General features: G+C 42.6%; 1 protein-coding gene across 1 annotated transcript; it reads right to left on the minus strand.

Annotated features, from left to right (window-relative positions):
• Positions 1 to 9,298: 9,298 nt before the first annotated feature.
• LOC130360923 (taste receptor type 2 member 40-like) lies at positions 9,299 to 10,076 on the minus strand. The gene is made up of 2 exons (XM_056563476.1): positions 9,446 to 10,076; positions 9,299 to 9,327 (listed from the first exon to the last, which is right to left on the minus strand). Exons 1-2 carry the CDS (start codon positions 10,074 to 10,076, stop codon positions 9,299 to 9,301), a joined length of 660 nt encoding a protein of 219 aa, XP_056419451.1.
• Positions 10,077 to 16,737: the final 6,661 nt, after the last annotated feature.

Below are 16,737 nucleotides of genomic sequence, written 5' to 3' on the forward strand. Positions count from 1 at the left end.
TAACCAGCGGTTCCCTCTTAACCAGGGTGCCTCCAGCTGTTGCAAGACTAACGGACTGATATCTTTCAGCCCTTTGAATACTGTAGTAGTTAGTTGCTTGAAGGAACTTAAGTTTGATTCTGGAGTACCCTTTTTAACCAGCGGTTCCCTCCCAACCAGGACTGATATCTTTCAGCCCTAAAAAGGACTTTTTTGGGTGCTGTCCTTAATGCAGATGTTACACTAGTGCTTTAGGAGTAAACTGGACCCTGAATACACCACCTAGCAGCAACCTAGCTATCGCTTTCCCTATACAGCAGGAGCAGCTTCTCTAACCCTCCACTTCCTAAGCCCGCAGCATGCTGAATGAGGCTAAAATGGCGTCCGTGCAAGAGGTAGGAGGGTCTGGAATGGAGGGACTGATGCTGATTGGCTGTAATGTGTCTGCTGACTCTGACTCACAGGGTCAAAGTTTACTGCAATGTTAAAGTATAGGGGGCGGATCGAACTTCACATATGTTCGCCCAGCGATGCGAACGCGAGCATGCGAAATTCTCCGGGAACTGTTCGCCGGCAAACAATTTGCAACATCTCTAGTCAACATTCAATTCTAAGGTGTATGTTTATTCTTCCTAAGAAGCCAATCCATTTTAACTATTCTACCCCCTCCGCTCCACCCCAGGTACATTAATAAGTCCCACACTCTATCTACATGATCTTCCCTCCTCCCCCAGACCCTAGTTTAAACACTCCTCTACCCTTCTAGCCATCATCTCCCCAAGCACAGCTGCACCCTCCCCATTGAGGTGCAGCCAGTCCCTACGGTAGAGCTGGTATCTGACAGCGAAATTGGCCCAGTTCTCCATGAACCCAAACCCCTCCTTCCTACACCAGCTTTAGAGCCACTTGTTTAGCTCCCTGATCTCCTGCCGCCTCCCTGGTGTGGCTAGTGGTACAGGTAATATTTCAGAAAATATTACCGTGGAGATCCTTGCCTTAAGCTTGGGCCTAAGTACCTGAAACCATTTTAAGGACACTCCACCTACCTCTTACTTTGTCATTGGTGCCAATATGTACCATGACCGCTGGGTCCTCTCCAGCCCCACCCAGCAACCTGTCAACCCAATCCGTGATGTGCAGAACTCGAGCACCAAGAAGGCAACACACTGTTCGGCAATCCAGGTCTTTGTGACAGATTGCCCTGTCTGTCCCCCTAATAATTGAGTTCCCACTACTAATACCTGTCTGGCCTGCCCTGCACACCCCCCTGACGGTCAGAGACAGAGTCCTGCTGCAGCATATTCAAAGTGCTGCTATTTCTAAGTGCATTGGAGAGATATTGCAGGAGACTGACTTGGACTTTTCAACTGCAACCTCTGTGTTTTTGATGACCGCTGCTTGAGAACAGGTAAGGAGTTTGTTCAGGTGTTTGGTATTGTGTGTTTGCTAAGCTCATTAAGGTGTTACATTTGTTGTTGGGGAGGAGCTTTTGAGGGAGTATGTATATATAGGCACTGACTAATTAACTGGCCTAATTCATTAGCTGCATATTCAAAGTGCTGCTATTTCTAAGTGCATTGGAGAGATATTGCAGGGCATAGCCAGGAGGTAGGCTGGAGGTGGATACAATTTAAAAATGGTAAGATTGGTCTGTTTTAAATGTTTCTCCTCTTTAAAATGGCAGACTTGGTTCAGTGCATGAATTGTTGTGCAGTTATTTCATGTTCCAATCTTTGGAGGTTTGGATGCTGTCAGATCTGTAGACAGTTCCCCTTACTGCTACATGAAATTACATTTTTGAAATGAAATGTTTAAATTATCTGTTTAACAAACTCAGACTGGGACTGCTGCAATGCCACTGCCATAGAGGACTCCTAGAAATGGCAGATGGATTACTGTAGTCTCTAGAAGTCTTAGAGTTGTGGATAGAAGACATGTCCCACAGTCTTTGGTTCTCCATAATTAATTTGCAGCACTCTCAGAATGTAAGGGCAACATGGATATTGGCTCAAGCACAGAGGGTGAGGAACCATAGACTCCTATGTCTAATATATGCAAGACTGCAGCCAAGGACAAAAAAGATAAAGTAAAGTCTGAAAGGAAGCAGCTGTTGCTGGGTGATTCAATTATAAGAAGTGTGGAGCTTAAGGAAAATGGTTTTATGAGAGCTCTCCCGGGTGCTACTGCTAGAAGAGATAGAAGACAATAATATAATATTGTTAAGCAAGCAAAGCAGGAAGGGGACGTGGATGTTCTTGTCCATCTAAGGACAAATGACCTGGCTTGCAATGAAGTTTCAGCGGTGAAGGAAACTTTTATCACACTTGGTAATGATGCACAGGATTTTGCATCCACTGTTTCATTTTCTGAAGTTCTGCCTGTACATAACTTTCATGATGATAGGCAGAGGTGCATTAAGGAGTTACACTTATGGCTTAGTAAATGGTGTCAAGAGCAAGCATTTGGCTTTGTGTCTCATGATAGCTTTACTTGGAATAGAAAGGAACTGTACAAAAAAGATGATTTGCATCTTTCTCTATAAGGAACAAATGTACTCAATTGAACAATTTCAAGAATTTACTAAGGAGTATTCAAACTAGAAAGGGAGGGGCAAAAAAGTGAAAATCCATTAGTCCAATTGCCTCCACCTCCTCCCCGAAACCATGCCAGAACATGTCAGTAGCACAGAGGTTAAAAAGGTTACAAGCTCAGAATCCAGTCTACAAATGCCCACAGTTTAGGTAATAAAATCAATGAACTTGGGTCAATAATGGCATCTGAGAATATAGATTTAGAGGTTGTTACTGAGACATGGTTTAATGAAAGTAATGACTGCGACATATCCATACTAGGGTACTCTTTATACAGAAGAGACAGAGAAGGCAAGAAAGGAGGAGGAGTGGCCCTATATGTGAAAGATAGCATAAATCTAACCATAGAGTCAGTTTGGGTTACGTTGCAGTTTGGTAATTAGACAGTAACTTGTGTAGGTGTGATATATAGATGACCTGGCCGAGTTAAAGAATTAGATGATCTACTAGTTGAAGAAATATATAAAATGACAATGAAAGGAGAAGTTATCATTATGGGAGACTTCAATCTTCCGGATATAAACTGGAAAACCAAAATAGATAGTTCTGCCAGAAGTACAGATATTCGAAATTCACTACTGGGATTGTCTCTAAAACAAGTGATAGAGGAGCAAACCCGGAGCGAGGCTATTTTGGATTTGGTATTCACAAATGGGGATTTGGTATATGATGTTATTGTAGGCCGAATCTTTGGATCTAATGATCACCAGTCAGTTTGGTTTAATGTAAGAACAGTGAAGGAGTCACACCACACAAAAACAAAAGTTTTAGATTTTAGAAAAACAGACTTTTCAAAAATGAGATTAGTCATAAATGAGTCCCTATCAGACTGGAACGGATTACATTAGCCTTGTCAGTAAAAGTAGAAAAAGGAAGAGACCACTGTGGTACTCAGCAGAAGTGGCCAAAATCATAACAAACAAAAAGCTAGTATTTAGTAGTTATAAAACAACCCAGAGCAATGAAGATAGGGAAATCTACAAGACTAGGCAGAAAGAGGCCAAGCAAGTTAACTTCTAAAGCGCAGGCAGAAGAAAAACTAGCTCAGTCTATGAAAAAAGGGATAAGACATTCTTCAGAGATATTAGTGAAAAAAGGATATTAAAACAAGGAATAACTAAATTAAAAACAAAGGAAGGAAGGTATGTATAAGAGAATAAAGGGCTAGCCAACTGCCATAATGAATACTTCTGTTCAGTTTTTACAGAAGAAAAAGAAGGAAAAGGACCTCAATTAGGGAGGAAGACTAATGAATTTACATAGGAAGAGGTTCTACGTTTACTGTCTAAAGTGAAGACAAATAAGTCACAGGGGCCTGATGGGATACACCCAAAATTATTAAAACAGCTTAGTGGTGAGCTAGCAAAACCGTTAACAGATGTATTTAAGTAATCACTGGTAAAAGGAGTCGTCCCGGAAGATTGGAAATTAGAAAATGTTGTGCCCGTTGGGAGGAATCAAGCAACTTAATGGAAACCCTACTAAAGGAAAGGATTTTGGAACATCTAAAATCCCATGGATTGCAAAATGAATAACAACATGGGTTTACATCAGGGAGAAAATGTCAAACAAATCTTATACATTTTTTTGACTGGGTGACTAAAATAATAGATGGGGGAGGGGCAGTAGACATTGCATATCTAGATTTTAGTAAAGCTTTTGACACTGTCCCACATAGAATACTTATCAATAAAATACAGTCATTGAGCTTGGACTCCCATATTGTTGAGTGGATTAGGCAGTGGCTGAGTGACAGACAACAGAGGGTTGTAGTCAATGGAGAATATTCAGAGCAAGGTCTTGATACCAGTGGGGACCTCAGGGATCTGTACTGGGACCAATTTTGTTTAATATCTTCATTAGTGATATTACAGAAGGCCTTGATTATTCGGTGTTGGTCTTTTTGCTGATGACTCAAAGATATGTAACAGGGTTGATGTTCCTGGAGGGATCTGCCAAATGGAAAAGGATTTAGGAAAACTAGAAGAATGGTCAGAACTCTGGCAACTGAAATTTAATGTGAATAAGTGCAAGATAATGCACCTGGGGCGTAAAAACCCTCAGGAAGAATATAGAATATTTGACACGGTCCTGACCTCAGTATCTGGTATTTAGGAGTTATTATTTCAGAAGAATTAAAGGTAGGAATACAATGTAATAGAGCAGCAGGAAACTCTAGAGGAATGCTTGGATGTATAGGGAGAGGTATAAGCAGTAGAAAGAGAGAAGTGCTCATGCTGCTGTACAGAACACTTGTGAGGCCTCACTTGGAGTAATGCGCAAAAGGATATAGATACTTTAAAGAGAGTTCAGAGAAGATAGTAAACTAGTACACGGATTGCAGGATAAAACTTACCAGGAAAGGTTAAAGGGCTTTAACATGTATGGCTTGAAAGAAAGAAGAGACAGACATGATAGAGACTTTTAAATACATTAAGGGACTCAACACGGTAAAGGAGGAGAGAAGATTTAAAAGAAGAAAAACTACCACAAGAAGACTTAGTTTTAAATTAGAGGGGCAAAGGATTCTGCAGTAATATAAGGAAGTATTACTTTACTGAGAGAGTAGTGGATGCATGGAATAGCCTTCCTGCAGAAGTGGTCGCTGCTAATACAGTGAAGGAGTTTAAACATGCATGGAATAAGCATAAGGCTATCCTTCATGTAAGATAGGGCCAGGGACTATTGATAGGATTCAGATTATTGGGAAAACTAGATGGGCCAAATGGTTCTTATCTGCCGACACATTCTATGTTTCTATGTCTATGTACTGCTTTATTTGGAATAAAGGAAAAAACAGGATACAGGAAATGAAAAAATAAAAAGGGGAAGTACAACATGAAAAAAGAAAAATACATACCTCAATACAGACATGCAAGTAGACGTAATCAAAGACATATGAAAAAAATCCTGGAAGAAAACAAAAATCCATCCTCGATACAATAAATCAAAACATTTCCCTGTCTACATTTAGTGATTGCAAAGCATTAAAACATCCGTGACAATTTGTGACTCAAGGTACAAAACAAGAAATTTAAAATGTCTCATAATATACAGAGTCCAAAGGGACAAAGATAAAAACAGAAAAGGACCTGGAGAAGCAAGGAAATAAGAAGTTTCAATTCGTACCATAAAGGGGTATTCCGTCTAAAGACATCTTATCCCCTATCCAAAGGATAGGGGATAACATGTCTGACTGGGACCTCCCGCGATCTCCATGACGGTGGTGGCGGCCGTCACTCCCCCTGCCATAGACATGCATGGAGGGGGCGTGGCACGACATCCCGTCTTCAGTCTCAGAAACACAGAGGTTTCCAAAACTGGAGCAGCAGCCCAGCATAGAATGTGGGTGCTGCACGGAGATCACGGGGGTCCCAGCAGAGGACCCCCCCCATGATTACACATGCTATCCCCTATCCTTTGGACAGGGGATAAGATGTTTTTGGCTGGAATACCCCTTTAAATCTGATAAATTCCACCCATGGTAACCAGATTTTAACATACTTCTCCAATAAGTTTGAAGAAGTTGAATTTAGTGTTCATTTTCTTTAACATGATTAAAAAAAATACAACAAATGCCATTATTTTTGTTAAATTCATTTTATTTCATTTATCACACCACAGCAAATACCAAACACATATGTATTCTCTTCCTAATTCTAATAACCAAAGAAATAGAAGGAACAGGTTATGTAGAGTTAACAGGGAAATTATACATAATAATTTAAACAATTACATGTTAAAATGTAATAAAGATGAAAGATAATATAAATTAAATTCTAACATTAATGTACCTCAAAATTAAGGCCTAAGAAAACTAGAATTTCCCTCACAAAAAAACACACCATCAGTGATGTCAATCAATGTAAGAAAAGAGTCTGGCCAAAACTAAATGTGTCCCTATGGAATAAATAAGGCATAAAATACATGATATGTAGAAACAAAAAAACATATAGGCTTTCAAAAAGGCAATGGATTACATTAGTTGCGGGACATTTACTAAAACATTTGCATCTGTAAACATAGGGTAAATGGCCAGTGTAAGCTGAGAATTTCGGTATGTGGCATTTGTTATGTCACTTTAGTCATTTGTCATTAGTGCAGTCTGCATCAGAGGGCGTGCTTGTTGTTCAAAGTGGGTGTGGTTTGCATGGTGAATCTTTTGGCACCGGATTTACTATCTGTATCTTTTGAAAAGTCACACTGAATGGCGCAAATCTAGAAGAAAATGGAATTGGGAAAAGCATGTGTGGAGTAGAAGAGGTTACACAGAGCGGAATTGTCTGTGTGAGAAAGAAAAAAACAGGTGGAGCGGTATGTAAGAAAAGAGGGGCAGAATAAATGAAGTATGTGGGGTGCCTAGGGGAGTGAGACAGTCTGTGTGAGAAGGAGGGAGATGTGGAAGAGAGTCTGTGTGTAAAAGGGGCACTGATGGATGTGGAACAGAATATATATATATATATATATATATATATATATATATATGTATACGGGATGAGTATTTAACTCAGGGCAAGTTCACCACTCCTGGTGTGACGGAGCTTTCAAGGGCCACTAAGCACTCTGCAGGCATTCTGGGTAGGGGAATATGCAAATCAGCTCATTACATCACCTTCTCAGGCGATGTTCCCTGGTATCAGCTTAGCTTCAGTTACGGAATATAAAAAGCTAATCGGGATTAATGCCAAACCAGAACTCTGGTTTGGCATTAATCCCGATTAGCTTTTTATATTCCGAAACTGGAGCTAAGCTGATACCAGGGAACATCGCCTGAGAAGGTGATGTAATGAGCTGATTTGCATATTCCCCTATATATATATATATATATATATATATATATATATATATATATATATTATGGCAGTATTGGGAGCAATCTGTGTGAGTAGGAGGGATCCATGGCAGCAGTGTGTGTGTAAGAGGGGCACGGGGGGCTGTCTGTGTGAAGAAGAGGGCATGAGAGGGGCCTAAGGGGAGCAATTTGTATTGCAGAAAGGGTAACATAGGTAAACAAACTGTTTGGGAAAGAGGAGGGCATGGGGAAGCAGAATGTGTAGGAGTGGCCCCTCAGGTTACAATATTTTTGGTCTTTTCTGGACCATTTTAACTTGAAACCAAACTCAACATCCAATGCTACGGACAGTCCAGATCTGTGAAACATGTAAATAGCTGGAAGAACAGGCACTCACTGGTAAAAACCCCTGTATTACTGAAGTGTATGCACTGACTGCCTGTTTTCCTCTGGTAGTGTCCCCTACAGTACAGGGAGGTATGACAATTTCTGTAATTTTATCCTGGAGTTACAAATAAAGAACTAAAGATGTTTTACTGCTGTTTTGGCTGCTGTTTTTGGATTCTACACAGCTAATACCACACTAGCCTATGCAACTGCATCAAATAAGTTAAAGGTGAGAGAATAATCTTCTTGCACACAATGGAGTCAGTGTTATAACTTCTTGGTTATGACTACATGTTCTGTACTATTTACCTGTGCCAGGATTAGCTGCTTCCTTGTACGCTAGGTGAGGGTGGCTCCCTGTTACTTTTTTGGGACATTGTGTGTACTGTACAGAACCCTGAAGAAACTCCTGTCCTCTGCAAAGACAGTGATTACCAGCTTCAAGCAGATCATTCTTACTTTTTTATGGAAGGACTTGCTTTATTTGAATTAAATTCCTACTTATTTTTCTTCAATTTTCATATATGAGAAAGAAGAAGGCAGCACATAGAACAGTCTATGTGGGAAAGACATGGGCCAGGAGCATCATTAGGTTAAAACATTTGGGCATGTGCCTGGAATGTAAAGTCAGGTGCTCTGAATGTCAGCTGCCTTTAATCTCCCCCCTGCATCATGCAGGTCCTTGCCGGGCAGTCCCTAGGAAACAGATCTCCACACACATCACAATGGCTATGACTGCCCGATTAGAGCTTGCTCTGTATCTGCTGTATGCTGAAGGTGTAGGACCTTTGGTGAATGCCTTAAAGGGGTATTCCAGGAAGTTTTTTTTTAATTGACTATGCCACAGGGGCTGTAAAGTTAGTGTAGTTCATAATATAGTGTCTGTACCTGTGTGTGACGGTTTTCTCACAATTCTTATGTGATTTTCCCCCCAATATTTATTTTTAACCGCATACAAAATGACTGTTGTCTCAGATTTTTCCCAGGTTGCAATGTGGCTGAGACCTGACTTACTAGACAGCTGTTGACAGGGAGCCTTTCTGCTTCAATGGGTGGAGGGATCGTTTGGTGGGAAAGAGATCAATCTGCAACTAATGCAACAGCTTTAGGCACCCTCACTGAAAACCACAGGTCTTTTGAATGGATTAAGCTAATTTATGCTTCAATGGGTGGGGTGGCTTATGTGTGGGAATGAGGAAAATGGAATTATGGGATTTGTAGTCAAAAAAGAAAAACTCAAACAGGAAATACCAGTTCACAAAAAGCTAGCCACAGTGTTATGGTTACCTCACAACATAGCCATTTAGCCCGAAGACAAGCGCAGATCCTTCCTAAGCATGTCCATTACTGTATGCTAGATACGTACTAAAATCACCTTATGGTGGATAACCCCTTTAATAAATTGCTACACGCATACAATAGCCACTTCCATATTTATAATAACTGTACAAACAGCATGCAAGAATGGTCTAAAGGATCCTTTAGGGATGTCTGTATTGACAGAGACACATTGAGGGAATTATCTTCCTCACCTCACTGCTGAAAGAGATCATGTATAGGGAATGGAGCAATTGGATGCTAGAAAACATAACAGAAAAAATCATCCCTGAATGCTTTACATACAGAAATGTGCCAGAAATGTATGTGTTCAGACATAAAAAATACATTATCTGTAGCAGCAAAAATAAGCTCATACTTTTCAAAGCCCCAAAGTGAGATTTTAGATTTGGGCTCTGGGTATGTGACTCATTGCTCCTCATCCGTCTGGTGTGAATGAGGAGGAAATGAATCAACAAGGAGATGGAGACACAAAATATAACAAATGGAGGAATGTTACCTAGAGAAAAAATCAGGAACTGGTTATTAGAGTTTGGGACTGTAACAAGTTCGTACCCAGTCATATTTCCAGTAGAACCATTGGATACATTTTGTGACTTTAGGTCATAACCGTACCAAGCATATGGAAGGCTGGAGATCAGTGAGATCAGCAGAGAGGACAGAATCAACCACGGGACCATGGTGGAGATCCGGGTCTTCAGGAAGATGAAGAGTTTATAGTTGTAGGTCACAATCTTCACACAGTAGAAGACACAGAGGAGGGTGGCCAACCAGAGACTGTTGTAGAAGGTGAACATAATCTGGACAAGTATGGCTGAAGTTATAAAAATATTGTTTTGCAATAGACCTGGAAAAAATTGATAGATAGAGTTCCTTGTAATGAAACTTAAAAAATACAATCCTCTGGAAATGGCCAAAGAGCTGAGGATCTTATCACAGTCCTGGAGACATTTCAGGCTTTTCCATTTCTTAAACTTAGCCGCCACCATTATCATATTTATTGTGAATCCTACCAGACAGTTCATATAGATCACAGCTAGCAGAACGCATCTCAAAGAAAATTCCATGATCATAGATGAGAATCTTCTTTCCAGGATTAATAATTTTCCCTGTACCGTCTTGTCTCAGGTTGTGTATACAGATTTGATCATGGAGAATTCTTTATAGCAGGCTAGTGTCTATTTCTAATGGAAATTCTCTGATTATGTCTGATTTCCATACAAATCTTTCATCTGGTCTGTAGTTCATGGAACAAACACGTGAAACAAAATCAACCACTGCTGTGGAGCATGACAAGCTGTCAGGTTACACCATAACAATAAGTCAGACAGGGAGGGGGGAAAATACAGTGCTTCCTCAAGGTGAAATATTAATTGGTTTCAGGATGATCCTTGTATGTTAAAACTATTGTATTTTGAGACCATAACTTTATAAAACTAGTAATTATTTCCAAAGTCTCCAAAAATGTAATCACAAAGTAGGAAAAAATTAATAATTGAGAAATATGACCAGATAACTAATTCAGATAAAGCGAGTCTTTACATAAAAAAGTGGAAAATATCTACTAGAAGCTAAAAATCACTTAATACATATAGGGCAGGTGCTTCTCTAGAGTCTTGTACTGTACATAGTGCACCAGACAGACAATATGGTGTCAACTTTACCTGGTGCCAAAAGATCAGCTAGTCCTGGAACAGATAAAAAGCAGTATAGAGCCACACTTAACTGTTGCCAAGCCAGTGTCCGCACTTCAATAATATAGGGATTTTATCAGTGAAATGCCCATTCAGATTAGTTGGATCTTCCAGCCATTCTCATGAGCCCCTGATCTTGACTATTTCTAACATTTTATGTTGAGTCTGGTTTCAAGTTACAAGGGTCAAGGAATGACCATTCTATGTTGAAAATATGTAAGCCTGAGGCCATTGTAACTTAAAGGGGTATTCTGCTGCACAGTGTTTGGAACAAACTGTTCTGAATGCTGGAGCCGGCTCCGGGAGCTCGTGATGTCATAGCCCCACCCCCTCAATGCAAGTCTATGGGAGGGGGCGTGACCGGACCTCCCATAGACTTGCATTAAGGGGGCGTGACATCCTGAGGGGGAGGGCTATGACATCACGAGCTCTCAGCGCCTTTTCCAATGTTTGGAACATTTTGTTCCAAACCCTGAGCAGCAGAGTACCCCTTTAAAGGACCACTGTGCAGAGCTTTTTCTTTCTCCCTACTCCCATAGGCTCTGAAATATGTGCACAGTCACTTGCCCCTCCACAAGGGGCATACTTAGTCTACTATTCTACAGGCTTTTTGCCTCTGTTCTATTCTCAATTCTCACTTTGTCATCAGCAATGGCAGATCTATTCACTGACATTGTGGGGATGATTGGGTGGGTACCCTCTCTTAAGTGCAGTAAAGGGTGGGAAAAACACTGGAATGTTGCTAGAGCATTACAAACCAGAAATTGTATGCTGGGAAATCCAAAGAGTGGTAAGCACAATCTCCTCCCTGTCTTGAGGAGCCATGGATACTTGCCAATAGCCAATGATCAAGTTCAGGTTGGAAAAGTAGGCTGCTGAGCCGAGAGCTGTAAGTGATTCTTCAATATCGGTCAAGAGATACAAGGCTTGGTGATATTCAGAACTCTGTTTATTTTATCAGCATGGCACCAGATGATGGACATGGTACCAGATGATAAATTCTGCGTTAGGCTTCATTGTCACTGGTCGAGCATCCTGGACTCTATCACTCTTGTGATTTGCAAATTTCTGTTGGGGGGTGAGCACTTTCTAGTGATGCTGTATACGCTTTCTGTGGGAAGAAGAAACTTAATGAAGAGAGGCACCCAAGGCATCCATACATCAACAAAGCAATCAAGCTATATGTTAATGCCTCTTTCTCTGCATCTGTGACCATTACACCTTGTTAAGAAAGCTTTATGTCATCAACTTTTATTGTGGGTTCCAAGTTTGGGGATCCCCGTCAATGCCCTGTGTAACATTGCTTGAAATGTATTCAAGTAGTTTTAAAGTGATTTTAAGGCTCTGTTATGGTGACATGTGGTAACCCATGGTAACTAACAGCTTGTTTAATGCACTAGCAGATTATCTTTGCTAAGTAGCACTAAAAGAAAGGGGCATAAAGTATCACTGGTTGTTGATAGAGGTGTTAAATGCTGGTGTTAAAATGCCTACAAAGCCAGTGGAAGACACAATGGCTTTTTTCAAGCATTCAAAAAAGTATCCCTTTTTGTTAGCATCAAGAGGTTTTGAGTCTGGCAAGAGAAGACAGCATGGAATTTTCAAGTGTTCCAAAAATTATATATTTAATAGTTGAAACAGGTTGGTGTCCCAAAATAGTGAAGAAAATATAGCTTTTGTATAAAAAAAAAATTATAAATTTTTTGGGGGATTATGGGTTGTATTGTCCTACAGTAGGAGGTTTGGAATTCATTTTTTTATTGGCTTTTTTCTAAGGTGTCTTGGCCTGGCTGGATATAACAGCAGCAAGAATGATGCAATATAGGGGGGACCTATAGTATCCAGGGTAAAGCAGGAGATTTGAAAACTGTGGTTTTTCAATAAAAACAAAAAAGCTTTTCAAAAATTTCCAGGCCTAGCCGAAAGTAGCAGTAGAAGCAGCAGCAGCAGCTGAAGAAGATGGTGAATTACTCTGTATTTATTTAAAGCAAGAATACATCAGTACATCATTTTTATTATGCTGACATCATACAAACAGGTTTGTATATTGTGTGTGTAATTAAACCAAGCATATACATATATACATAGTAACATAGTTCATAAGGTTAAAAAAAGTCCATCAAGTTCAGCCTATAACCCTAATAAGTCCCTACTGAGTTGATCCAGAGGAAGGAAAAACGCTCATCTTAGAGTTGAAAATTCCTTCCCGACTCCAAATATGGCAGTCAGAATAAATCCCTGGATCAATGCTTTGTCCCAATAAACCAAGAATCCATAACCAGCAATGTTATTACTCTCCAAAAATGAATCCAGACCCCTTTTGAACTCTTTTACAGCGTTCATCATGACCACCTCCTCTGGCGGAGAGTTAAATTGTCTCACTGCTCTTACAGTAAAGAATTCCTGTCTGTGCTGGTGTAGAAACCTTCATTCTTCAAGATGTACAGGATGACCCCTTGTTATAGATATAGTCCTGGGTATAAATAGACAATGGGAGAGATCTCTGTATGGTCCCCTGGTATATTTATACATAGTTATTAGGTTGCCCCTAAGCCTTCTTTTTTCCAAACTAAATAACCCTAATTAGGAAAATCTATCTGTGCACTGTAGTCCTTTCCTTCCCCATATTACCCTGGTTTCCCATCTTTGAACCCTCTCCAGCTCCACTATATCTTTCTTGTACACCGGTGCCCAGCACTGTACACAGTTTTCCATGTGTGGTCTGACTAGTGATTTGTACAGCGGTAGAATTTTTCCTTGTGGTGGGCATCTAAGCCCCTATTTATTTGCCTTGGCAACAGCTGCCCGACACTAGGCACTACAGCTAAATTTACTGTTAACTAAGACTCCTAAGTCCTTTTCAATGTCAGTCATCCCAAGACAGATTTTTCCTCCCCATGTCCAAAGCCTTACGTTTATCAGTGTTGAACCTCATCTGCCACTTCCCAGCCCAAATTTCCAACCTATCCAGATCCATTTCTAACAGTGCACAGTCCTCAATTGTGTTGACCACTTTACAGAGTTTAGTATCATCTTCAAAGATTGCTACTTAACTATTCAACCCCTCTATAATTGAATATATTAAATAGAATAAGACCCAAGACTGACCCCTGTAGTACCCCACTAGTAACAGTCGACCAATCAGAATAAGTACTATTAATGACCACCCTCTTTTTCCTATCATTGAGCCAGTTATTTACCCACCAACACACATTGCCCTTCTCATTTTATGCATCAACTGTTACGCCGAGCGCTCCGGGTCCCCGCTCCTCCCCGGAGCGCTCGCTACACTCTCGCTACTGCAGCGCTCCGGTCAGATCCACTGACCCGGTGCGCTGCGATACCGCCTCCAGCCGGGATGCGATTCGCGATGCGGGTGGCGCCCGCTCGCGATGCGCATCCCGGCTCCCGTACCTGACTCGCTCTCCGTCGGTCCTGTCCCGACGCGCGCGGCCCCGCTCCCTAGGGCGCGCGCGCGCCGGGTCTCTGCGATTTAAAGGGCCACTGCGCCGCTGATTGGCGCAAGTGGTTCTAATCAGTGTGTTCACCTGTGCACTCCCTATGTATACCTCACTTCCCCTGCACTCCCTCGCCGGATCTTGTTGCCATTGTGCCAGTGAAAGCGTTTCCTTGTGTGTTCCTAGCCTGTGTTCCAGACCTCCTGCCGTTGCCCCTGACTACGATCCTTGCTGCCTGCCCCGACCTTCTGCTACGTCCGACCTTGCTTCTGTCTACTCCCTTGTACCGCGCCTATCTTCAGCAGTCAGAGAGGTTGAGCCGTTGCTAGTGGATACGACCTGGTCACTACCGCCGCAGCAAGACCATCCCGCTTTGCGGCGGGCTCTGGTGAAAACCAGTAGTGACTTAGAACCGGTCCACTAGCACGGTCCACGCCAATCCCTCTCTGGCACAGAGGATCCACCTCCTGCCAGCCGGCATCGTGACAGTAGATCCGGCCATGGATCCCGCTGAAGTCCCTCTGCCAGTTGTCGCCGACCTCACCACGGTGGTCGCCCAGCAGTCACAACAGATAGCGCAACAAGGCCACCAGCTGTCTCAACTGACCGTGATGCTACAGCAGCTACTACCACAGCTTCAGCAATCATCTCCTCCGCCAGCTCCTGCACCTCCTCCGCAGCGAGTGGCCGCTTCAGGCCTATGACTATCCTTGCCGGATAAATTTGATGGGGACTCTAAATTTTGCCGTGGCTTTCTTTCTCAATGTTCCCTGCACTTGGAGATGATGTCGGACCAGTTTCCTACTGAAAGGTCTAAGGTGGCTTTCGTAGTCAGCCTTCTGTCTGGAAAAGCTCTGTCATGGGCCACACCGCTCTGGGACCGCAATGACCCCGTCACTGCCTCTGTACACTCCTTCTTCTCGGAAATTCGAAGTGTCTTTGAGGAACCTGCCCGAGCCTCTTCTGCTGAGACTGCCCTGTTGAACCTGGTCCAGGGTAATTCTTCCGTTGGCGAGTACGCCGTACAATTCCGTACTCTTGCTTCTGAACTATCCTGGAATAATGAGGCCCTCTGCGCGACCTTTAAAAAAGGCCTATCCAGCAACATTAAAGATGTTCTGGCCGCACGAGAAATCCCTGCTAACCTACATGAACTCATTCATCTAGCCACTCGCATTGACATGCGTTTTTCCGAAAGGCGTCAGGAGCTCCGCTAGGATATGGACTTTGTTCGCACGAGGCGTTTTTTCTCCCCGGCTTCTCTCTCCTCTGGTCCCCTGCAATCCGTTCCTGTGCCTCCCGCCGTGGAGGCTATGCAGGTCGACCGGTCTCGCCTGACACCTCAAGAGAGGACACGACGCCGCATGGAGAACCTCTGCCTGTACTGTGCCGGTACCGAACACTTCCTGAAGGATTGTCCTATCCGTCCTCCCCACCTGGAAAGACGTACGCTGACTCCGCACAAAGGTGAGACAGTGCTTGATGTCAACTCTGCTTCTCCACGTCTTACTGTGCCTGTGCGGATATCTGCCTCTACCTTCTCCTTCTCTACTATGGCCTTCTTGAATTCCGGATCTGCAGGAAATTTTATTTTGGCCTCTCTCGTCGACAGGTTCAACATCCCGGTGACCAGTCTCGCCAGACCCCTCTACATCAATTGTGTTAACAATGAAAGATTGGACTGTACCATACGTTTCCGCACGGAGCCCCTCCTAATGTGCATCGGACCTCATCACGAGAAAATTGAGTTTTTGGTCCTCCCCAATTGCACTTACGAAATTCTCCTCGGACTACCCTGGCTTCAACACCATTCCCCAACCCTGGATTGGTCCACTGGGGAGATCAAGAGTTGGGGTTCCTCTTGTTTCAAGGACTGCCTTAAACCGGTTCCCAGTTCTCCTTGCCATGACCCTGTGGTTCCCCCTGCAACCGGTCTCCCTAAGGTCTATATGGACTTTGCGGATGTTTTTTGCAAAAAACAAGCTGAGACTCTACCTCCTCACAGGCCTTATGACTGTCCTATTGACCTCCTCCCGGGCACTACTCCACCCCGGGGCAGAATTTATCCTCTCTCTGCCCCAGAGACTCTTGCTATGTCTGAGTACATCCAGGAAAATTTAAAAAAGGGCTTTATCCGCAAATCCTCCTCTCCTGCCGGAGCCGGATTTTTCTTTGTGTCCAAAAAAGATGGCTCCCTACGTCCTTGCATTGACTACCGCGGTCTTAATAAAATCACGGTAAAGAACCGCTACCCCCTACCTCTCATCTCTGAACTCTTTGATCGCCTCCAAGGTGCCCACATCTTTACCAAACTGGACTTAAGAGGTGCTTATAATCTCATCCGCATCAGAGAGGGGGATGAATGGAAAACGGCATTTAGCACTAGAGATGGACACTTTGAGTATCTGGTCATGCCCTTTGGCCTGTGCAACGCCCCTGCCGTCTTCCAAGACTTTGTTAATGAAATTTTTCGTGATCTCTTATATTCCTGTGTTGTT

This window comes from Hyla sarda, chromosome 3 (genome assembly GCF_029499605.1).
Source record: "Hyla sarda isolate aHylSar1 chromosome 3, aHylSar1.hap1, whole genome shotgun sequence".
Taxonomy (NCBI): Eukaryota; Metazoa; Chordata; class Amphibia; order Anura; family Hylidae; genus Hyla; species Hyla sarda.